Source organism: Polypterus senegalus, chromosome 3, assembly GCF_016835505.1.
Source record: "Polypterus senegalus isolate Bchr_013 chromosome 3, ASM1683550v1, whole genome shotgun sequence".
NCBI classification, from domain to species: domain Eukaryota; kingdom Metazoa; phylum Chordata; class Cladistia; order Polypteriformes; family Polypteridae; genus Polypterus; species Polypterus senegalus.
The window spans coordinates 173,535,946-173,561,156 of NC_053156.1; the positions used below are offsets into that span (position 1 = coordinate 173,535,946).

Sequence of the window (25,211 nt, forward strand, 5' to 3'; positions counted from 1 at the left end):
ATATATTTAACTGACATTTTTTATCGTAACAACCAACGATTTATACGGGAAAATAATGACTATTAACAAGGTTGCCCAAACGTTTGCATCCCACTGTAAATGTTTGTAGTTATTATTATTTGTTTGAGTGAGTAGCATGTCACTTTAATATCCTGATTGTTAAAAATAACACTAGCAGTGAAAGGTACATATTGAACAGATTACCTTGTAAACATATCTCTGGCGGTATCTAGCATTATTTCTAAGAATTTTGGTTATATACGAAAAGCCTTCCAGAAAGCTGAATGCCTGAATAAATTCTGTTCATCTTCAGTTTGAAACAATCTTTTTTTTTTTTTAAGCTTACAGACAGCTTTTTTGCAGTGATTAGCAGCAGAGTAGTGCAATTGGTAGTTATTGGTGAAAACCTCTTGTACTGATGGTGTAGTAATGATACAAATGTTCAAACTTTGCATTTTACTCTAGTCAAATGGGTGAAATACACATATGCAAATATAAATTAATGTAAAATACTGCCTCAAATCTCTTCCAGGAACAGTTTAACCCCAGGCTTGGGTATCATTTTGTTGCTCTTCCAAGTTTGCTAGAGCTCTTTGTAGTAGTGTAGGTTTAACTACCTCCATGTACACCTAGTCTTCACCATACACACACATGCCTTTTTAGTTATTTATAATTTGATCCTCCTGTATTACTGATGTTGTAAGGAATCATGCAGTGGATTTCCATATAGTGGTTGGAAGCATGCAATGACACAACCACACAACAATATTCACAAAGAAAGTATTACTTGCTTAAAATGACTGAAAAATGTTATTACTGCATACATAAACTGCAACACATGACTAAAAGAGGTCTAGTAGCAGGCATGACTGTAAATGACTGTATAATCAGGATGGTCATTAATGTCAGTGTTGACCGTCAAATCAAGTACTCATCCTGAAAGGTCTGACCATGGTTCTTGAAGTTTGATATTCAACATATTGTGATTTATATTAGCAGTTCCCATTTATGACATAAAGCTTTTTCATCAGGATTCTAAACTCCCTCTTACATTTCAAAATGTATATTACAAATTCAAAAATACATCTCACATTTAGTGAATTCAGAATGTTTTCAATGATTAAAATATTTATTTTGTTGTAACACTGTTTAACTTATAACTGGCAAGGTGTAACTTGCCGCTTTTCGTATGCAATATTGCAGGTTTCTCACTTTGAACCTTTGGTTAGTCATTGAAATTTTATGTCTGTTTTCATACTCTGTGTGTCTGCTAGCATGTTCTATCCATACTCTGGTGTTCTTCAGTTTCTAAAAGAAACCCATTTTAGCCTGACCTCTTCTCTGTAAACTGACATGAAATAAGCCAGTTTAAGTATATGTGTGCTTGTGACCAGGAGTGCATCCCCATACCATTCAACCTTGGCTCTTATATTAATTTCTGCTAAAACTGACTCAACAGATTGCATATGCTTCTCATTCCTGCATGGGGTTTTCTTTGGTCACATAGATTTTCCTTTCGAAGATCTTCATGTTACGTTAATTAGTGACTGAATTTGACTAGGGTCGTATAATATGAATGAGTGTAGGTGTACCCAGAAATGGACTAGCAGCTTATCAGTGCTGGTTTCTTCCTTGCACCCAGTGCAATAGTATTGGAAAATGGAGGGATGAATTGCAAATAAGAAAAAAAAAAAGAATGGATGAATATGTTTTTACTGTAGGTGAAGGTGTCAATATGATTGATTTGCTCAGGTCACCAAAATATTTTGATGGTGTACTAAGAAAAAACAGAAAAACAACAATATTGGAACTGCTGTGGCTGAATGATAGCAGCAAGAAGCCATGGAATTAAATAACAGCAAGAATCGTCTTCTCATTAAAAAACTGGCTGAACTTGCTTGGAGTTTGTAGCTCTGTTTTAGCTGGTCATCTTTTGCCTTGTTTCACATCTCATTTCTGTTTGGCTGACATTTAATGAAGAAAGGAGTCAATTCAGAGGACTGAATCCTTAAAAACAGGGCTATTAAAATGAAGGAAAAATAAGTTAATTAGCAGTGAAAACTGGTCACTGACTAGGAAAAGGGTTAGAATGAAAACTTAGTCACTGCAGTCCTCTCGGACACCCCTGGTCTAGGTTGTTTGTTTAAGGTTTGTTGACTTTGTTGTTTTTCTTCAGGTAAAGGCTCAATTCCATCAGGTCTTTGTTATCTCTGAATTGGCTGTGTGTGTGTGTGCCGTGTCCAGGGTCGATTCCTGCTTTGCACGTGGCTTTTCCAGTGTAAGCTCCATGCTCCTGAACTAGGTTGAGCTTTTTAGAAAAAGAATATTAACTGAATAAATCTCATAAATCCTTAACATATTGTAAAATTATAATTCAACCCGAATAAAAGAGCGAAAATATATTATTAAACTAGGAAAATACACGCAGGGGCGAAGTACTGCATTAAAATTTTTATTAAGAAGAAAATTTGACCTTTTTAAACTGAGGGAAAATATGCCAATAATTATTTGTTAAGGATCTCTTTGTATACCATGTTGTCAGTTCGGCCCTCCGGTTGTAACATGACCAAGCTGTGCACTGAGCTTACTCTTGAGCTTGCAACTTACAGTTGGCCATGTGAACAGTAATCTTGTCTCAAATCTCACAGCTTGGATTGCTGCTGTCATAATCGGTTTGAGTTTCATGGTTTATTTCAATTACGACAGTATTTGCAGGATTTGTTGTATTGAAGTGACATTCGGCATCTGTCAAGCGTTGTAAGCACACAACCGGTTTCAGCGATAAAATCACATCCAGCTTTTGAGAGTTTAAACATTCATAAACATCAAAGTGTCCACTACTGAAATCGTCACCTGTGAATCTAAGATGTTTAAGAGGAATTGGAGGTTGTCCAAAAGTGTAAAATATTTGGCCATTTCGGTACACTTGAAAGCGACAACCGAACAATTAAGCGGCAGCCATCAACTCACATGCAGAACCATAGGTGAAGGGCTTAAGCATTTCACTCTTCTAGTGCTCCTGTGTAGTATAATTATCTCCTATACCGTCATCAGTCCACACCTTGAACCTGTTCCAGTCATTCAATACATAAGACACAATGTTTCTCCGGATATCAAGAGTGAGCCTGATATGGCCGTGCAATATGTAACAAAGAGAATGGAAAAGGTAGGTGGTATCTCCAGGCATGGAAACCACTCGGTAAGTGACAGTTCTTTGATCAATGGTGATCATCTCGATAGACATGGTAATGGGGGTTGGAATGATAAAGGAAATGGGTACCTGAGCAATGTAAAGTAAGTGTAAAATACCAATACAATTACTATAATCCACGGCTTCTCCACTGTTTTATTGTTTGTTTATTACAATTAAACAAAAAGGCTGTAGTTATCAGTAGGGAGACGTGAATCCCGTGGCGAAGCAAGGAAAGGAATGTAGAGACTGGAGCGACGGACGGCCTTATATAGGCAGGCAGCCAAGAACGTGGCACGGTGACCGAGCTGCAGGCTATGGACGTATATATGTACGTAAGTAGGATTCAGTTAGTGTTGGGAACCAGTGTACCAAATTTCTTGAAGATGGGCCCATAAGTAACAAAGACTGTTGAAAAGTTCAATATGGCGGCTGACAGTGGCATCATACCACCGAAATAATAAGTACGTACATTGGTTTTGGTTAGCGCAGGGTAAGCCACCTACCAAATTTCGTGAAGATTGGGGTCAGCCTTCTACCTACGCGGGAAGTTGGAAAATTGGTGACGTTGGAAAGTTCAATATGGCGGCCGACAGTGGTGTCATACCATCGAAATAAGTAAGTACATCGGTTTCGGTTAGGGCAGGGAAGCCGCCTACCAAATTTCGTGAAGATGGGGCCATAAATAAGAAAGTTCAACATGGCGGAAGTTGTCGACCGTTATGACCGTTACATGTAGAATTTCGAAATGAAACCTGCTTAAATTTTGTAAGTAAGCTGTAAGGAATAAGGCTGCCAAATTTTAGCTTTCTACCTACATGGGAAGTTGGAGAATTAGTGATGAGTCAGTCAGTCAGTCAGTCAGTGAGGGCTTTGCTTTTTATTATTATTGACTAGCAAAATACCCGCGCTTCGCAGCGGAGAAGTAGTGTGTTAAAGAAGCAATGAAAAGAAAAGGAAACATTTTGAAAATAACGTAACCTGATTGTCAATGTAATTGTTTTGTCACTGTTGTGAGTGATGAGTGTTGTTGTCATATATATATATATATATATATATATATATATATATATATATATATATATATATATATATATATACACACACACAGCTATTTCAGATCAGTGCAATACGCTGTTTGTTAAAACGGTTGACTCGCTCTTAACGTGCAATAACAAATCAAATCATTCAGTTGTCTTTGCTCATATGTCATTTTAGAGCTGGACGCCTGGCATCTTTTTGGCCACAAGTTCGTTTCTGTTTGGTGTGAGGTTCTGTGTTGTGGAGATTCTCAGGATGGATTGCAGGTGCTCATCAGTGAGGCGACTCCTGTGTGCTGTTTTGTTAGTCTTTATCACTGAGAAGAGCTTCTCACACAGATATGTGCTACCAAACATGCACAAGGTTCGAGCCGCATGTAGACGGACTTTTTGTTCTTCAAAGTCACCAAAGCGCCGTGCAAACTCAGTGCGCAATAACTCTAGTAAGCGGTAAGTGTTGGCAAGGCAGCTGAAGCGCTGCATTATGGGATCTGTAGTTTATTGTGTTACCAGCGCTTCATATACCCGGCTTTAATAACAATAATACAGTATATAAAATGATCTCGGGCGGATATAATTACGCGGGCGGATGTGGCCCGCTGCCCTTGAGTTTGACACATATGGACTAAATAGAACTTGAAAAGATATATTTTTCAAATGTGATTGCAATTCAGATAGAGTTGACGCACTACAGCCTGCATGCCTCAATAAGTCATCCTTCCTCGCTCTTACTTTTTACCGTTCATCTAATGAATACACTGAGTATGGCTTTACCAAAACAATCATTGATGGCGAATAAAGTATCCATTATTCGTATGTAGATCGATATATATATATATATATATATATATATATATATATATATATATATATATATATATATATATATATATATATATATATATATATATATATATATATATATATATATATATATATATATATATACCCGTATTGCAGTGGAGAGGTAGTGTGTTAAAAAAGCTATGAAAAAGAAAAGGGAACATTTTAAAAATAACGTAACATGACTGTCAATATACAGTATTTGTTTTGTGAGTGTTACTGAGTGTTGCTGTCATGAAGGATTTGATTATCATTATTTCTTTCAATCAGGTTCGTATTTGTAGGATGTGTTGTGTTCAAGTTACATTCCGTGTTTGTCAATCGTTGTAAAGATGACAGGTTTCATTCATCGATTCGTTTCTTACTGCATCAATAAACAGCTTGTCTTCTTCTTTATCTGAGACCCGACAAACTGCATGCACGGGTTTTTTTTTTTTTACACTGTCTTCCTTTAGCGGGACGTTGACTTTTTCCAACGTGTGCTTTGTTTTGGATTTATGAATATGCTTGTATGTATCAAACGCTTCATATTTTTGCTGCCTTTTCAATTGTGTAATTGGTTTTGTTCAGCTCTTTGGAACTGTTGCTTTTATCTGTGCACTCGTCAGTTCACGTGAGCCGCTCGGTGTACATGCATCGAAGTTTCCCAGCTGTGCTGGTGCCATCTCGTGCTATGTCCATGGCTGTATTTAATGTTACCTTAGTCCTGGCACTTAAAACTTTCACTCACAGTTTCGCTGAGTTTGTACCAAACACCACCCTGACCATCTCATCTTCCTCTGCATAAGCACAGTCCTTAACCCGTGAATATTTAGTGGGAGTTTGCTATTGGATTGCCGCTGACAGACGGCCTTATATGGGCAGGCACTAAATTACAAGCGCCAGCGGCAGCCTGTCTATGAACTTAATTTAAAGTGTAGGTTTACATCGTGCTTTGTTTCCGAAGTAGCAGAACTCATGAATATGGTTGTATATGTCACTCTTCGCTTCTTATTGTTTAAGCTGCCTTCTCAATTATATAATGCATGTTTTCTTCAGCGCTTTTTTGAGGTCTTCCTGGTTTTCTATGTACTGCGTGATTACGTGGGAGGCGTGATGATGTCACACGAAACTCCGCCCCCACGGCGTTGAAGCTCATCTCCATTACAGTAAATGGAGAAAAACTGCTTCCAGTTATGACCATTACGCGTAGAATTTCGATATAAAACCTGCCCAACTTTTGTAAGAAAGCTGTAAGGAATGAACCTGCCAAATTTCAGCCTTCCACCCACACGGGAAGTTGGAGAATTAGTGATGAGTGAGTGAGTGAGTGAGGGCTTTGCGTTTTATTAGTATAGATTATTCCTGACTTTTGATTATAGTTTCTGACATCTATCAAAATGAAATTAAACCTGATATTTGGGAAAAGGGGTACACAAAGTTAGTGAAATGAAGATTTCACTGAGATGATTTAGCACAACTAATGCCTCCAACTAAATTAGAATGTCTGTTAATGGTACTGTATCACCTGCTAGTATTTAGTACTTACCTTCCTGTATTATGTATCATATGGTAAGGAATTTTCTCACAAAAAGTTCAAAGTAATGTGCTCAGAATTTAAAGTATTGTAAAATTTCTTGTGATAATCTTTTTTTTTTTTTTTGTCATATGCATGTTTCCAAATTATGTTTGGGGCCAATAATTGTATGTAAAATATATTAAAAATGATGAAACCATCATTTCTTCACTGTCTTAAAAAAGTAATGCAATGACACATATGTTAACAGATGGAGAAGGCAGTATTTCACAAAGTATACTTCCTAAATTTTTGTTTTGATAATTGGCAAAGTCGTTTTTTGGTTTTTTTTTTCGCCTCAAATGATATAAAAAAAGAGCTTCTTAAATGTAACAGTATCTTGGAGATATCCTGAGCCAATTCACTGTAAAATTTAATCTGAGAGTATTCTTTAATTTTTTTTTCTTAAACTCTAAGGTATTCAGTGGAGCAATAAATAGATTTTAAAGAATCAAAGCAAATTTAACAAACAGACTGTTTAATTTGCATTTTTTTGTTTATTCAAACATACAAAAGCATTAAAGAGTCTACTTTTTTGCTGTTTTTCTTCTGTTTGTCATATACATTTTGCAACACAAACTTTGCAAACTTCATAATCTAAAGACTGCGCACACTAAAATGATATAGATGGAGAGTGCATCAGCATAATGCACATACTATATACAGTGAGGAACATAAGTATTTGAACACCTGGCAATCAGCAAGAATTCTGGCTCTCAAAGACCTGCTACTCTGCCTTTAAGAAGTCCACCTCTACTCCATTTAGTAATTTTAATTAGCACCTGTCTGAGCTCTTTAAAGACACCTGTCCACCTCACAGTCAGTCAGACTCCCAACTACTACAATGGGCAAGACCACAGAGCTGTCAAAAGACACCAGAGACAAAATTGTGGACCTCCACAAGCCTGGAAAGGGCTACGGGGCAATTGCCAAGCAGCTTGGTGAAAATAGATCAACTGTTGGAGCAATTGTCAGAAAATGGAAGAGGCTAAAGATGACTGTCAGTCTCCCTCGGATTGGGGCTCCATGCAAGATCTCACCTTGTGGGGTATCACAAATGATAAAAGGTGAGGAATTAGCCCAGAACTACACGGGAGGAGCTGGTCAAGACATGACATGAAGAGAGCTGAGACCACAGTTTCAAAAGTCAGTCGGTGGAACACTATGCTGTCATGGTTTCAAATCGCGCATTGCATGGAAGGTTCCCCTGCTCAAGTCATCACATGTCCAGCCCCGTCTGAAATATGCCATTGACCATCTGGATGATCCAGAGGATGCATGGGAGAAAGTCATGTGGTCAGATGAGACCAAAATAGAACTTTTTGGTCTAAACTTCACTCGTCGTGTTTGGAGGAAAAAGGAGGAGTTGCATCCCAAGAACACCATCCCTACTGTGAAGCATGGGGGTGGAAAAATCATGCTTTGGGGGTGCTTTTTTGCGAAGGGGACAGGACGACTGCACTGTATTAAGGAGAGGATGAACAGGGCCATGTATTGTGAGATTTTGAGCAACAACCTCCTTCTGTCAGTCAGAGCACTGAAGATGGGTCATGTCTGGGCCTTCCAACATGACAATGACACGAAGCACACAGCCAGGTTAACTAAGGAGTGGCTGCGTAAGAAGCATATCAAGGTTGTGGAGTGGCCTAGCTAGTCTCCAGACCTAAATCCAATCAAATCTTTGGAGGGAGCTGAAACTCCATGTTGCTCAATGCCAGCCCCGGAACCTGACAGATCTAGAGGAGATCTGTGTGGAGGAGTTGGCCAAAATCCCTGTTGCAGTGTGTGCAAACCTGGTCAAGAACTACGGGAAACGTTTGACCTCTGTAATTGCAAACAAAGGCTTCTGTACCAAATATTAACACTGGTTTTCTCAGGTGTTCAAATACTTATGTGCAGCAGTGCAATACAAATAAATTTTGTACAAATCATACAATGTGATTTCCTGAATTTTTTTTTTTTTTTTACATTCTGTCTCTCACAGTGGGAATGCACCTACGATGTGAATTTCAGACCCCTCCATGATTTCTAAGTGGGAGAACTTGCAAAATCGCAGGGTGTTCAAATACTTATGTTCCTCAGTGTATTTCATTTTTTGATATACATTATTTACATGATAATGTCGTCACAAGCTTCAGGATCCTTTGTTGTAATTCCAGCCTGGTCATCGTCTTTATGGCAGTTACTATTGTAGACCAGAGATACAAAGACCGCTATTTTGATGCAGATAAAAATGCAGAGTCACTGGCACTCAAAATGTTGCAAGCTCAGATGGAACTTTCATCGAACGAAATGCAAACGAGGGAATTGCAGAGATTGTTCACAACAGAAAAGGGCCAAGGTAAATGACGAGGTGGCATGCGTGCTCTTCGAAATGTACAACGAAATTCTTGAAGAGAACACATTGATGCTTCAGGAAAACAGCCAGATGACAAAAGGTGAGTTTTATTTTTTGGTTTGAGGATTGCCACCACGACAGGCACCGACCACCTTAAAGCCACAGCTGTGGTCAGCCGCCTCAACAATAGAGGCACGGAACATGGCCCATTCGGACTTCATGTCCCCCACCTGCCTCGGGACGTGGTCGAAGTTCTGCTGGAGGTGGGAGTTGAAGCTACTTCTGACAGGGGACTCTGCCAGACATTCTCACAATACGTTTGGGCCTACCAGGCCTGACCGGCATCCTCACCCACCATCAAAGCCATCTCACCACCAGGTGGTGATCAGTTGACAGCTCTGCCCCTCTCTTCACCCGAGTGTCCAAGACATGTGGCCGCAAGTCCGACGACACAACCACAAAGTCAAATGCACATATGAACACCCCTATGCTTGAACATGGTGTTCGTTATAGACAATCCATGATGAGCACAGAAGTCTAATAACAAAACACAACTCGGGTTCAGATCGAAAGGCCATTCCTCCCAATCACGCCCTTCCAGGTCTCGCTGTCATTGCCCTCGTGAGCATTGAAGTCTCCCAGCAGAACGAGGGAGTCCCCAGCAGGTATGCCCTCTAGCACCCCCTCCAGGGACTCCAAAAAGGGTGGGTACTCCAGACTGCTGTTTGGCGCATATGCACAAACCGTTCTCATCTGTCCCCCCACCTGAAGGCGGAGGGAGGCTACCCTCTCGTCCACCAGGGTAGACCCCAATGAACAGGCTCCAAGTCATGGGGCAATAAGTATGCCCACACCTGCTCGGCACCTCTCACCAGGGGCAACTCTAGAATGGCAGAGAGTCCAGCCCCTCTCAAGGAGATTGGTTCCAGAGTCCAAGCTGTGCATCGACGTGAGCCCGACTATTTCTAGCCAGAACTTCTCGACCTCGCGCACTAGCTCAGGCTCCTACCCCTTCAGAGAGGTGACATTCCATGTCCCAAGAGCCAGCTTCTGTAGCTGAGGATCAGACCACCAAGGTCCCCACCTTCGGCCACCACCTAACTCGCACTGCACCCGACCTCCTTGGCCCCTCCCATAGGTGGTGAGCCCAAGGGAAGGGGGACCCATGTTGCCTCTTCGGGCTGTGCCCGACCGAGCCCCATGGGTGCAGGTATGGCCACCAGGCATTCATCGAGCCCCACCTCCAGGCTATGGCTCCAGAGGCGGGCCTTGGTGACCTGCGTCTGGGCGAGGGAAAACACCGTCCAAAATTTTTATTCTTCATAGGAGGTTTGATGAACCGCTCTCTGTCTCATCCCTCACCTAGGAACAGTTTGCATTGGGTGACCCTACCGGGGGCATAAAGCCCTGGACAACAGAGCTTCTGGGATCATTGGGACATGCAATCCCCTCCACAATGATAAGGTGGCGGTTTGAGTAGAGGTATTTTTATTGTAAGGATTATAATCTTAATCTGACAGCCCTGGTAAAAGCCAAAATGCAGATCTATCTTTTAGATATGAAAGATGACACAGAATATAATGCTGTGTATGTATGCATGCTACTCGGCAGGTGCAGGCATTTCTTTCTGAAGCCCCAATCCCGAGGAATGAAAATCCACTGAAATCCTGGAATAACCAGACTAAACCGTTGGCGGTCTCGCACACAGGCGTGGTGATCGTAAACGGCTACAAAACCACAGCTTTCTTCGATTCTGGCAGCAACATTTCCATTGTTGCCCGCCGATTTGTGCTGCCGCGACAGTACTTAAAGTTTAAGACCAGTATAACCTGTGTCCACGGGGAAATCCGCTGGTACAGGTCCGCCTGTTGTGTGATCAGTTACGGGGGATTGGTTCAGAAATTAACCGTGGCGGTTCTTCTAGATCCTCCACACCTGGTGATACTAGAGCGGGACTGGTCTAAAATTGAAAGCGATGAGACACGTACCACTCCTGGGGTTAACTTGGGCCTAATTATAGACAGGGATGTGCCGTCTCAAGCTGCCTCCACGGCGTGTAACCAGCCGGGAGAGAGAGAGACGAAGCGGCTTCCCTAAGTGATGTGGCAACTCCCGGACCGTTTCGTGCCGTTACGTCATCCTCCAGCACCGAGATGGAATAGCAGGAAACCACGCCCGTTGACGTCGGCCCAGACCCTCTCTCCCTTTTGCGGTTTCAATTTAGAGAGATGCCGGCTTCTTTTAAAAGGGAGCAGTGGAATGACGATTCCCTAAAGTTTGCCAAAAATGCAGTGGTCCTAGTCAACGGCCAGTGCACTAACCAGTCAATGCCACAGGGTCCTCACTTTGTGTTAGAAAATGATGTGCTGTATCGCGTAGCTGAGCATGATGGACAGGAGAGAAGGCTACTGTTAATCCCGCAAACCTTCCGGCGGTAAGTCTGTGAGTTGGCACATGCCCACCTCCTAGGTGGCCATTTGGGCACTGAGAAAACCCTGGAGTGGATCAAGCTCTGCTTCTTTTGGCTGGGAATCAATGAGGAGGTTTGTTGCTTTTGTACTTCTGCCCGGAGTGTCAATTGCGACAAATTCCTAGGAAGGACCGTGCTCCTCTCATTCCTATTCCCCTGATTGATGTTCCTTTCCACAGAATTGGGGTTGATTTAGTCGGACCTCTAGAGCCTTCAGCCCGAGGACACAAGTACATTTTAGTCCTCATGGATTATGCTACTAAATACCCCGAAGCTGTTCTGTTGCGCTCGGCTACTTCTAAAGCCATCACATGGGAATTACTAGGGGTCTTTGCGCGTATGGGCATTCCTAAGGAAGTCCTGACGGACCAAGGGACGCCCTTTACCTTGGAGACGTTCAAGGAGACGTTCAAGGAGACTGCCAAGTTACTGAAAATAAAGCATCTAAAGACTGCGGCATATCATCCTCAAACAGACGGTTTGGTAGAGAGGTTCAATCAAACTCTCAAACATATGCTTTGTAAGGTGGTCAACGAGGATGGAAGGAACTGGGATCCGCTCCTCCCCCTCATTCTTTTTGCCTACTGGGAAGTCCCACAAGCCGCCATGGGGTTCTTCGTTTTGAATTATTAACCCCGGGGTATTTTAGATATCCTAAAAGAAGGATGGGAAGAAGAGGCTCTTTACTGTACAAACATTGGAATATATCACACAATTACATGAACGATTTGGTCCCTCCTTAAGTCACATGGAAGAGGCACAAGTAGCACAGGTCCGATATTATGACTGTGGCACGGCTCTCCAGGAGTTCTGCCTGGGAGATCGGGTCATGGTCCTAGTACCTACTTCCCACTCTAAGTTGCTTGCCCATTGGCAAAGCCCCTACGAAGTTAAGGAGAGGAAAGGAGTCGTTGACTATTTGGTGAGTCAACCCAATCGTCGGCCGAGGGAACAGGTTTATCATGTAAATCTGCTGAAACTGTGCAAGGACAGAGATCCCGATCCCTCCTCTGGTCAACCCCGCTCGCTCTTTGCTTTGACGGTTAGCCTTAACTTCGGTGTGGATTTAAGTCCCAGACAACGATGGGAACTGGAAAAAGTTATCCTGTCTGTCCTGGAGGTAGTGACCTCTCTGGTTGAGCACAACATTTTGACAGAGCCCGGGGTTATAGTCCAAGAAAACTCCAGCTCTTTTTGCCTCAGGAAGACGATAATGTGGAGCTTGAGATCAAGCACGTGCTGGAACTAGGTGTAACCGAGGAAAGTCATAGTCCCTGGTCCAGTCCCATTGTATTGGTCGCAATGCCTGACTGGAGTTGGAGGTTTTGCAACGACTTCCATCGACTTTATGAAGTCTTCCAGTTTGACACTTATCCAGTGCCATGAGTGGACGACCTCCTTGAGATGCTTGGAGAGGCTCAATATTTGACCACACTGGACATGACAAAGGGGTACTGGCAGGTTCCTTTAACAGACTACGCAAAGGTTAAGACTGTGTTTAGCACCCCTAGCGGACACTGGCAGTATTGTGTCCTTCCATTTGGATTACTCAGCTGAAGTACTACCTGTTGGGCCGAGAATTCACCCTTGTCACGGACCCTGCACCTTTACAGTGGATGGCCCTGCACAAGGAGTCAAATCCACGCGTCACCAGGTGGTTTCTTGACCTCCAGCCATATAAGTTTTCTCTCATTCATTGTCGGGGCACTCTTCACGCCAGTCCCGATGCTCTTTCTCGGGTTCACGACATCTCGGTCAGGATTGCCCGGCCCAACAGGTCTGGGCTGCAGGGAGGGTTTGGGGAGGGCTTGTCACACACATGCGCATGGGAGGCAGCTAAAGGGCTTGAGTAAGGGCATATCCGAGTCATATTGGGATGTGGCAGAGTGCACTGACTCCTTTTCTCCCTTTCCTGCAGACCATTCATGGGAGATTCCACCTGGGGCCTCATGTATAAATGGTGCGTATGCACAGAAATGTTGCGTAAGAACTTTTCCACTTTCAAACCGCGATGTATAAAACCTACACTTGACATAAAGCCACGCACTTTTCCACGGTACCTCAAACCTTGTCATACGCAAGTTCTCCGCTTGGTTTTGCAGACTGGCGGCACCCAGCGTCAAAGCAATGCTACTCTTCCTGTGTGTACTTATAAGTACAATCACCTCACTGTAAACTTACACTACAGTTATAATATCGCACAACCTGAGCCACTTTATAAAGCGCGTATTTACATATGATGACAATATCATTTTTAAGGTGAAATGCAGCAAAATATGTTTATTATATTATACAGATAAAACTTTAACTTCATTTAAATAATCTATATTCTTCACTGGGAGTGTCGTGAAGGATAGAATAATTAAACATGTACTACGAAGATATTTCAATGTTTCAAAGAATCGGCGCTAAGCTTACAGATGGCTTAACTTCTATTACAGAGCTGATTGTGTGGTGATTGGGTATTTGGGGAAAGAAAAGCAAGGACTGCAGTGGCGGCTACGCCAATATATATTAAATATAAAACGGAAAGAGAAACAGAAAAATAACACAGCTAAAAAACGCAGCGACAAATTTCGGCAAAAGTTAAATGCTTGTGTCATGAGCATGAGGCGGCTATGCAGTGTCTGCAACGGATGTGGCCATCCATCATGCATTAGCTACCTTACTGACATTGGCGGGCGAAGGAGCCACCTATTCTTCGTCTGCCCAGTGCCACCACAAGCCTAGAGCCGCCCCTGAGTACTGCTGCAATAAATTATTTCATCGAAGGTCGCACACAATCACTGCGCCGTGAAATTCATGTTTAATAATGTACTCTAACTCCTATCATCATAAAAATTATATCACGTATACATCTCAGTTTTTTAGTTATTCAGAGAGCTGTAATATCTCGAATGTAATGGATTCTGTGTCCAGTCGGAGGAAGAGAGCCGGTTTAAGAAGCAAGTAGTGATTCACACACACAGAGCACATAGAAGATCAAATACAAAACAAAGCATTTAACGTGCTACTTTAATTACAATGTGATTTGAGAAACTGGTTAATTAAACGATTTTAAGATGAAGTTTATGATGTTCTACTTTAATGACAAAATAAACTACATGATTAAAGTGAAAATGTCGAGATTGAAGTTGACATTTTGTGCTTTTTCCCCATTGTGTGCCTTTTTTCTCTGTACCCTAATAAGCTTTCATATGACACTTGGACAGTGGGCTACAACTCGCCTTTTCACGGCGACTTTGATATGTGACTTCTTTTTTTATTTCCGGCACTGTGAGATTTTGTGAACGTGAGCTTTCAAGATTCTCCAACACGCTATGTCACTCGATCAACTTCCTTTTGTTAATTATACCACGGTTTATTTGAACAAATAGTATGTTTTTCCTTTGCCTCCACTTGGTATTCGCTGAAATTCGTATATTTTCCTCCGTGCTTTTCCCATTGTCTTTTCACAGAAGGCTAAGCTTAAGGGCGATTTATATTGATTTGCATATTCAAAGAGGCGTAATTCTAGGAAGGAGTTGGGGCGTTACATAAAGCGCGTGCACGAGCGTTACTTTTCACGCTGATTGGGATTTATGTAGCAGAATAACGTGGAAGTTGGAGTACGCACAGATTCCTGCATCTGGATTTTTCTGCGCGTAAGCACATTTCAGCTTTTGTGCTTACACCAAGTTATATTGAGAGTTCTTCACACGGCGTTATACATGAGGCCCCTGGTCCATTTGACGTCACTTCTTTTGACTGAGCCTGTGGAAGGAGTCCTTGCTGGCTCCGGCCCCTGTGATGTCCTGTCCGGGCTCGAACCTATGGCTGAGGACCTTCATGTGCCCGGCCCCTTTGATCTCCCTTCCTGTCTTCCTCTTTAAAAGCCTCCACCATTTCCCTATTCCCTCAGTTCTGTTTTGGACTTGTTTTGTGCACATCAGTGCTGTATACATTTTACGACTTTGCATATATATATATATATATATATATATATATATATATATATATATATATATATATATATATATATATATATATATATATATATATATATATATATATATATATATATATACACTCACCTAAAGGATTATTAGGAACACCATACTAATACGGTGTTTCTCCTTCAGAACTGCCTTAATTCTACGTGGCATTGATTCAACAAGGTGCTGAAAGCATTCTTTGGAAATGTTGGCCCATATTGATAGCATAGCATCTTGCAGTTGATGGAGATTTGTGGGATGCACATCTAGGGCATGAAGCTACCGTTCCACCACATCCCAAAGATGCTCTATTGGTTTGAGATCTGGTGACTGGGGACCATTTTAGTACAGTGAACTCATTGTCATGTTCAAGAAACCAATTTGAAATGATTCGAGCTTTGTGACATGGTGCATTATCCTGCTGGAAGTAGCCATCAGAGGATTGGGTACATGATGGTCATGAAGGGATGGACATGGTCAGAAACAATGCTCAGGTAGCCTGTGGCATTTAAACGATGCCCAATTGGCATTAAGGGGCCTAAAGTGTGCCAAGAAAACATCCCCCACACCATTACACCACCACCACCAGCCTGCACAGTGGTAACAAGGCATGATGGATCCATGTTCTCATTCTGTTTACGCCAAATTCTGACTCTACCATTTGAATGTCTCAACAGAAATCGAGACTCCTCAGACCAGGCAACATTTTTCTAGCCTTCAACTGTCCAATTTTGGTGAGCTCGTGCAAATTGTAGCCTCTTTTTCCTATTTGTAGTGGAGATGAGAGGTACCCGGTGGGGTCTTCTGCTGTTGTAGCCCATTCGCCTCAAGGTTGTGCGCGTTGTGGCTTCACAAATGCTTTGCTGCATACCTCGGTTGTAACAAGTGGTTATTTCAGTCAAAGATCAGTCGGCCCATTCTCCTCTGACCTCTAGCATTAACAAGGCATTTTCGCCCACAGGACTGCCGCATATTGGATGTTTTTCCCTTTTCACACCATTCTTTGTAAACCCTAGAAATGGTTGTACGTGAAAATCCCAGTAACTGAGAGCAGATTGTGAAATACTCAGACCGGCCCGTCTGGCACCAACAACCATGCCACGCTCAAAATTGCTTAAATCATCTTTCTTTCCCAGTTTGGAGTTCAGGAGATTGTCTTGACCAGGACCACACCCCTAAATGCATTGAAGCAACTGCCATGTGATTGGTTGATTAGATAATTGCATTAATGAGAAATTGAACAGGTGTTCCTAATAATCCTTTAGGTGTGTGTGTATGTATATGTATATGTGTATATATATATATATATATATATATATATATGTATATATATATATATATATATATATATATATATATATATATATATATATATATACACACTGCTCAAAAGAATTAAAGGAACACTTTTAATCAGAGTATAGCATAAAGTCAATGAAACTTATGGGATATTAATCTGGTCAGTTAAGTAGCAGAGGGGTTGTTAATCAGTTTCAGCTGCTGTGGTGTTAATGAAATTAACAACAGATGCACTAGAGGGGCAACAATGAGATGACCCCCAAAACAGGAATGGTTTAACAGGTGGAGGCCACTGACATTTTTCCCTCCTCATCTTTTCTGACTGTTTCTTCACTAGTTTTGCATTTGGCTACAGTCAGTGTCACTACTGGTAGCATGAGGCGATACCTGGACCCTACAGAGGTTGCACAGGTAGTCCAACTTCTCCAGGATGGCACATCAATACGTGTCATTGCCAGAAGGTTTGCTGTGTCTCCCTGCACAGTCTCAAGGGCATGGAGGAGATTCTAGGAGACAAGCAGTTACTCTAGGAGAGCTGGAGAGGGCCATAGAAGGTCCATAACCCATCAGCAGGACCAGTATCTGCTCCTTTGGGCAAGGAGGAACAGGATGAGCACTGCCAGAGCCCTACAAAATGACCTCCAGCAGGCCACTGGTGTGAATGTCTCTGACCAAACAACCAGAAAGACTTCATGAGGGTGACCCAAGGGCCCCATGTCCTCTAATGGGCCCTGAGCTCACTGCCCAGCAGCATGCAGCTCGATTGGCATTCGCCATAGAATACCAGAATTGGCAGATGCACCACTGGTGCCCTGTGCTTTTTACAGATGAGAGCAGGTTCACCCTGAGCACGTGACAGAAGTGAAAGGGTCTGGAGAAGCCATGGAGAACATTATGCTGCCTGTAACATCATTCAGCATGAGCAGTTTGGTGGTGGGTTAATGATTGTCTGGGGAGGCATATCCATGGAGGGTCACACAGACCGCTACAGGCTTGACAAAGGCACCTTGGCTGCCATTAGGTATCAGGATGAAATCCTTGGACCCATTGTCAGACCCTATGCTGGTACAGTGGCTCCTGGTGCACGACAATTCCTGGCCTCATGTGGTGAGAGTATGCAGGCAGTTCCTGGAGGATGAAGGAATTGATACCATTGACTGGCCACCACACTTTCCTGACCTAAATCCAATAGAACACCTCTGGGACATTATGTTTTGGTCCATCCAATGCCACCAGGTTGCACCTCAGACTGTCCAGGAGCTCAGTGATGCCCTGGTCCAGATCTGGGAGGAGATCCCCACAACACCATCTGTCATCTCATTAGAAGCATGCACCGATGTTGTCAGGCATGTATACAAGAACACAGGGGCCATACAAAGTGCTGCTTACAATTTTGAGTTGCTGCAATTAAATTTTGGCAAAATGGACTAGCCTGCCACATAATTTTTTCACTCTGATTTTTGGGGCGTCTTTGAATTCAGGGCTCTGTAGGTTGATCATTTTCATTTCCATCAAACGATGTGGCATCCTTTCGTTCCTAACACATTACCCAGTCTATATCAGTATAGATATCCAGGAGGATTTCTTTTTCCCATTGACATCTGATGTGTTTTCAAAGTGTTCTTTTAATTTTTTTGAGCAGTTTGTGTGTGTGTGTGTGTGTGTGTATATATATATATATATATATGTGTATATGTGTATATATATATATATGTGTATATATGTATATATGTATATATGTATATATATATATATATATATATATATATATATATATATATATATATATATGTATGTATGTGTATATATAGCATCTTGTCAAGACCGCTTTGTATTTTCTTTAATAATATGAGTTAAAGGTTATCATTTCTTACTGTTAAACAATTTTGATTGCTATTTTAAAGCTCTGAGGCAACAATTCGTTTAGGTTTATTACAATAAAAACTACACACTATATTATCTTTACCTACCAACACCTGGTAGGTCCTAAAGTCAGTTAGATTTAATTCATCTGATCTATTCATGATCCTAGAAAATTACTAGTTATACTGTAAATGCTTAAGTGAATAGATATGTTAATTTATCAAGAATATTGTGTAACCTCAAGGGTTTGACTACACTTATTGTGATGTTTTGCAAAAGCACAATGTAGGAACTCTTACTACTTTTTGTGTTTTGTTCCCTTCTTTTAAAAATGAGCCTGTAAGCAAGGAAGAGGAAGTGATTGCATTCTAAGAGCCTTTTATATTTCAGCACTGTATCTTTTTGTTGCCTTTGTTCAATGCTGCCCATTCTCTGTGTGTTGTTTTGCAGGTTTTCCAAATAAGAGAAGATGGTTAATTTCCAGTTATCACATATGTTTTCTGATTCTGGAAATGGCCAAAGTCTCCCTGATTGTTTTAACCAATCTAAAGGAAGCACTGTACTACAAGGGCTAAATTTTGGAGGTGTCCCTGTTGTACTTCTGATTGATTTTGTATGCTTCTGGGTAAGTTATCAGATGGTTTATTAAAACACATATTTTAATATTTTCATTAGAAAGTTCAGTTTCTTGTCTAGAACATAACTTATTTAGTCTGAAGTTGTAACTTATTACTGGTGAAATTTACATTTAAGCTATGTATGTATGAATTGCATGCTCATAATGTTATTCACATTATTAAAAATCTTAAATGTGTATAATTGCAAAATTTAATTGAGTGAAAAAATATTTTTCCATCATATAATAGAATATTTTAGTATTAATAGATACCAGTGTAAGTCAGCAAGCAATGATCTTTTATGTTCATATATTTCATATATTTTAATAAAATTGTCCCAGTGTTTATTTCAGTTATATTTTAATAGTTACAGGAATATACACTGTTAATTGCTTTGTATAAAATGATTCAAATTGTCACTGTCCTCTGAGTTTAGTCTTGAATCCCTATTGCTTATTTTCTATTATATGTGCACTTTTTACAAATTTATAGGAATTCCACTAATTCCACCTAGAAAAGGGCATATCCTGGGACTTTTGCCTAGGTAGACAGTTGCTACAGTTATGCAGTTTGCACATCCAAGTGTTAAAAAAAAAAAAAAAGTGTTTAGTGCTTGAAAATCTAGACCAAGTACCAGTTTCAACAGAGAAGAATAAGTAACACAATTTTCTCAATCCTACTTAATCCAGTTCATAGGTGTGTGAGTCTGGAGGATTCCACGCAGAAATTGGCACAAGGCCGGACCCACCCAAGGGTTTGGTGCCAGCTCATCAAAATAATTTGTTTTATTATCAATGTAATAGTGTTTCCAGTTTATTACAGATTGCTACTGTGAAATGATAACAGCATGGTGCCCTTGAAGAGTAACCATAGCAAGAATCAGTGTTTCTCAGATAGGAAGGATTCTGAGAAGATTCCTATAGGCCATTAGACCTTATGTGACGAAGAAGATGTCTATAGTTTCAGATAGAGGAGGTTGAACTGGCAGAAAGACCGTGCTAGCTGAAGCCCATGTGGAGCCCTATGCAAGGTTGCAAGCCCTATGCTGGCACCCAAAAATCACAAAATAAATGCACAAACAAAAAAAAAGATGCCTTTGCTTAATGCAGTAGATCAAAGTAACGTACATTATAAATATTACTTTAACATAACACAATAGTTGCAGAGTATTCACAGCTGACATTTATCAAACTTTAAAGACTCACATTGAGAACATTTCATTATACAGTTTTACCTTCCTGGACTTTTTTTGCTCTGTATATTGTAAAAGTGCTTTTGAAATGATAGTTCTATAAAATAGAAGTTGCCATTTGACATTTAAGTTCTTGCATGCCAGGACAATCAATGGCAATTACAGGAAGCTCAAGTTTATTCTCTGGAGCCAAACTAGCTTACCTCTGACACTGAACATTATTGTAGACCTTACCTAGAAGTGACTCCAGGACGAGATTTAAAACATTCAAAAACAACTCATTTGAAGCTATTTGCTGTGGTGTTTACCATGCTTCTGATTGTCATTACAGTACAATCCCTCTGAACCAGCCACCTCGGGACTGGACCCATGGTTGGTTGCCGTTTTGGCCGGTTAATCTGACGCATAACTATTTTAATGTTGAAAAATATTTCTAAGGTATGTACTCTACCTCTTCGATGTTCCTGAAGAAACCATATCCACGATTTCGCACACAGGATTTTTTTCTCGTACAATGACTGGACAGATTTGTCAGACTCCATTTTCGAACAGAAATCCTCGATGGAACGCCTGTCTCTTCGTGCTTTTCCCAACACCAAGTTCACCACAGATTTTCACCACTGATTCACCGTTATCCAACCACTTTAGCGTCTTAAGACGTGTATCCATTGAAACTACAATTCATTTACGTTTTGTACTCATCGTAAAGGGAAACAGTTTAAATTCCAAGAATATTTGCTTTAGTCATACAAAAGTTGCGTTCTTTTATTCGTTCTACGTACTTCGACGTACTTTTTTTTTTTACTCCAAATCGTTGTTTTATTTCCCCCTCCACTTGTACTTGCTTTATAACTTAAATGTAGCCTGGGTGCATTCAACAATGATTTGGCACTCCACCCTACTTCTAGAACGAATAAAAACTTGGCTATACTCGTTGCAAGCTAGCCAAATTGATTAGTGGAAAATTCAGAAAGGAATATGTAAATGGAAATCACTGAGCGTAGGAGCCCTCTCACCTTCCAGGAAAGAAGGAAGTGCATACATATAATATAAAGAAGAACTCTGGATTAAAAAAAATGTTTATTTTATTTTAACAGGCTGGTTAATCCATCGGCCAGTTAATGTGAGGCCAATTAAGATGGATTGTACTGTATTAGGATACAGTTAAAGGGGAAGACTTCACAGAAAAAGGTCAAATCTAATATATAAACCAGAGTCGATGTATGTTTGTTTGTCCGCCATACAAATCTGCACCGGGTGTCCGATCGTCTCCAAACTAGTTATGGGGCTCCTTTGTGACCAGGAGGATGTCATGGGGTATGTTTGGTTGGGAAAAATGTTCAGGGTGAAGCGCAGGGCACCTTTTCACTGACAGTTCCGCACACGTCCCTGTACTGCCAACAGGAGAAGGGCTACTGATGCAACACCGGATGAATCATCTGAACAAAGGGAAGGGAGGCTGTAGTCAATGTATTTTTGTTTGTCCGCCATACAAATCTGTACCAAACTGGGCATGGGGCTCCTTTGTGACCAGGAGGAGGTCATGGGGTATGTTTGGTTGGGAAAAATGTCTGATGCAAGAGCGGATGAAACATCTCAAGAAAGAAAAACCAGGCTGTCTGCCAACAGGCGAAGGGCTGCTGATGCAGCACGTGGACAAATGCAGCATGATTTAAAAAAATATGCCTTTCACATATAACCGACAGGTTGCATATCATGAACATCCTGTCGCTGTCATTGGCTGAATGAATCATATCTGTGTTCATTGTAGAGCTCTAAAATGGAAAGGAGAGTCACTGGGATTGTGTTGCTCATATGGGAAGGTGAAACTGCCATCTCTACTTTGTCCACCTGAACCTCCACACTCTTTGATTTCAGGATTAACACCAATTTCAAAGCATTTCTTGAACAACATCAGGAAGTACAATTCCTGTTTTCAAATGACTTCTTTTGGTGCAACTAAAAAAAATACACGAGAGGATGGGTCCATGCCCACATTCAAAGTGCAAGGTCAAGTTTACCATACAATAGGATCATTACTTCCATTAACTAATGAGACAATTGAGTTCCTTCAGATCTACTTCATGGGAGATATTTCCATAACAGCGCATCATAGACACAGCAGAATACCGAACGTGAGACTGGACATTGTGATGGATTTAGAACGATTACTTCATGAGAACAACAGATATGTCACCCTTTTCAAGACTGCTCTTCAATGTATGTCAACAGATGATTATAAAGTTGTCATAAGAGCTGACAAAATGCCACAGGGAGAGCATCACCGACGATTCAATGCTCCAACACTTGATGAGGTTGCCATTGTAATGGTAGGCAATGACATTGGGAAGCGGGACATTTATCATTGAGAAAAGGAACAGAAGTCTTCAGCATGTGGCAGACACACACAGGTCGTATGATGCTCTTCAGTATCCACTAATCTTTTGGCAAGGCGAAGATGGGTATTACTTTGGAATTCCACAAACGGATCCATCTACTGTACAGGCAACTCTGTTGCTGGCAAGAAACTCAGTGCAATGGATTTTTATGCTTACCGACTAATATGTAGAGTTTCTGAAGAGAATCTCATCTTGAAATGCTGTTAACTTTTCCATCAATACATGTTATTGAAGCAACTATCATAACAGGTTGCGCAAGACGTGAAAAATGTTTTCATACCAAGAATATCGCGGATTCCAAATGATTTACCCTTTGATTTCAAATGGCTACAATTTCCTGTTCATTTGTCTTTTGCTATGTCAATAAGGCTCAAGGGCAATCGCTGCAAGTTGCAGGCATCAATTTGGAAAAATCCATGCTTTTCACACGAACAACTCTACGTAGCATGTTCTAGAGTGGGCAATCCTCAGAATTTCTTCATTTTTGCCCCACAATGGGAAAAACCAATATAGTGTATCCAAGGGCTCTGGAATAACCTATTACAATAAAATGTGAATCAGAAAACTGTTTGTTCTATTTCTATGTTGTGTTTCTTTCATTTGGGAAATTCATTATACATTTCCGGGCAACACCGGGTACTCCTGCTAGTAATAGATAAATTACAAAAGACAAATGAGAAATACAAACTATGGAAAAAATATGGATATTTCTACATTTCCTAACAAATGTAAATCTCATGTTGCTGCTCTTTTATTTAATGCAGAAAAAATAAGACTAATTAATTCAATAAAGAGACCAATTGGAGTTAAAATGATTTAGTGTTTGGGAGGTACACGTCTCCCTGGGCTGATATATTGTATTGTGTGTTTATGCGAGCATATAATCTGAAATGCTTGTTACCAGTAAATTCTAAATGTATTGTAAGCAAGCATGTTTGTCTCAGTATATGATAAAACGTTCCAACAAAAAGATAACGTGTTAAAAGAAACCAGACCTTATCAAAACTTATCACTAACATTCATGCATTTTCAATATTCTTAATATTGACTGCCAGAGAATAGCTGAAAGTACCCTGGATTCACTGAATCTGAGGAAATGAATACTTTTTGTTGGTTTTTCTTTTCATAACATTTATAAGATCAGGGTGGAACTTGCAGTGTATTTTGTTCTTAAAACTCTATTATAATATATTTTTTTAACTCATGACAAAGTCAGTCTGCTGTTATCAGAACACTCTATACATTACTAAGGATGTATTTCAAATTAATTTTTTTTTTTTTTGCAGGTAAAACTCTTGAGTAAGTGGTGACTGGTTTTACAGTAAAATGTAGGGTGGTTAAATTTAGTCATGTTTGCACAAGTCAACATGAAAGTTGAAGGGTTTTTTTTTTTGCAATCATAGTATAAGCAAATTTGCTACGTGAAATTGCATTCTGAAGTGAATCATATTTTTTGTAAAAATGCCATGTCTGTTGTTGCAGTTTACAATCTGGGTGTAGGATACCAATGATTCATAGGTGAAGGAAAAAGCCTTAAAACTTACCCAATACATCCCTGTTTATGAGACATCCGCATGATAAAAAAAGGAAACTAAAAGTACTTATTTTATCATATTTTTTTCGTATTATTTTATTTGAGGTGAGGACACGTTTCTTGCTTGTTTGTCTGCTTGCCGTGGCCGTTATGGGTTGGGTTATGACAACCCAACACTGACAATGCTAAGGTGCCCTCCACAATTACTTTCTACGTTATTTTACATAGCCGGCAGAGTGACATGCACTGCAAGTGGGAGGATGGTGAAGAAGAGTGCAGTGCTTGTTTGGATAGGTTCTGGCTACCCAGTGATCCTGCTGCGGGGTAAGCAGGTTAGAAAGAAAGATGGATGGATTTATTATTATTATTATTGTGCCTCTATTAGAGAAAAATATAATAATATGAATGAATGAATGGGGTGGCATTACAGATTAGCTAGGAGGAAGTAAGGACAGTTGTTGGTCCAGATGACATACTTGTGGAAGCACGGAGGTGTTTAGGTGAAATGGCAGTAGAGTTTTTAACCAGATTGTTTAATGCAGTTTTGTAATGTGAGAGAATACCTGAGGAGTGGAGAAGAACTGTACCAAATTTTAAGGACACTGGTGATGTCTAGGACTGTAGTAAATACAGAGGAATAAAATTGATCATACATAACATAGTTTCCACTACTCTATCCTATAACTAAGTTAAGAAGGGAGGTGATGATTACAACAACAACAACATTTATTTTATATAGCACATTTTCATACAAAAAAATGTAGCTCAAAGTGCTTTACAAAATGAAGAATAGAAAAATAAAAGACACAGTAAAAAATAAAATAAGTCAACATTAATTAACATAGAATAAGTAAGGTCCGATGGCCAGGGTGGACAGAAAAAACAAAAAAAACTCCA

At 40.5% G+C, this 25,211-nt stretch overlaps 1 protein-coding gene across 2 annotated transcripts in view; it reads left to right on the forward strand.

Moving 5' to 3' along the window:
- The window catches only part of LOC120525693 (CSC1-like protein 1), a 148,901-nt gene that overhangs the window by 12,772 nt on the left and 110,918 nt on the right, over positions 1–25,211 (forward strand). For both annotated transcript variants that reach the window (XM_039748216.1, XM_039748217.1), the window contains exon 2: positions 19,023–19,197. In XM_039748216.1, the coding sequence (XP_039604150.1) occupies positions 19,042–19,197 (156 nt within the window). In that variant the 5' untranslated portion in view covers positions 19,023–19,041. The remainder of the gene's footprint in view (positions 1–19,022; positions 19,198–25,211) is intronic.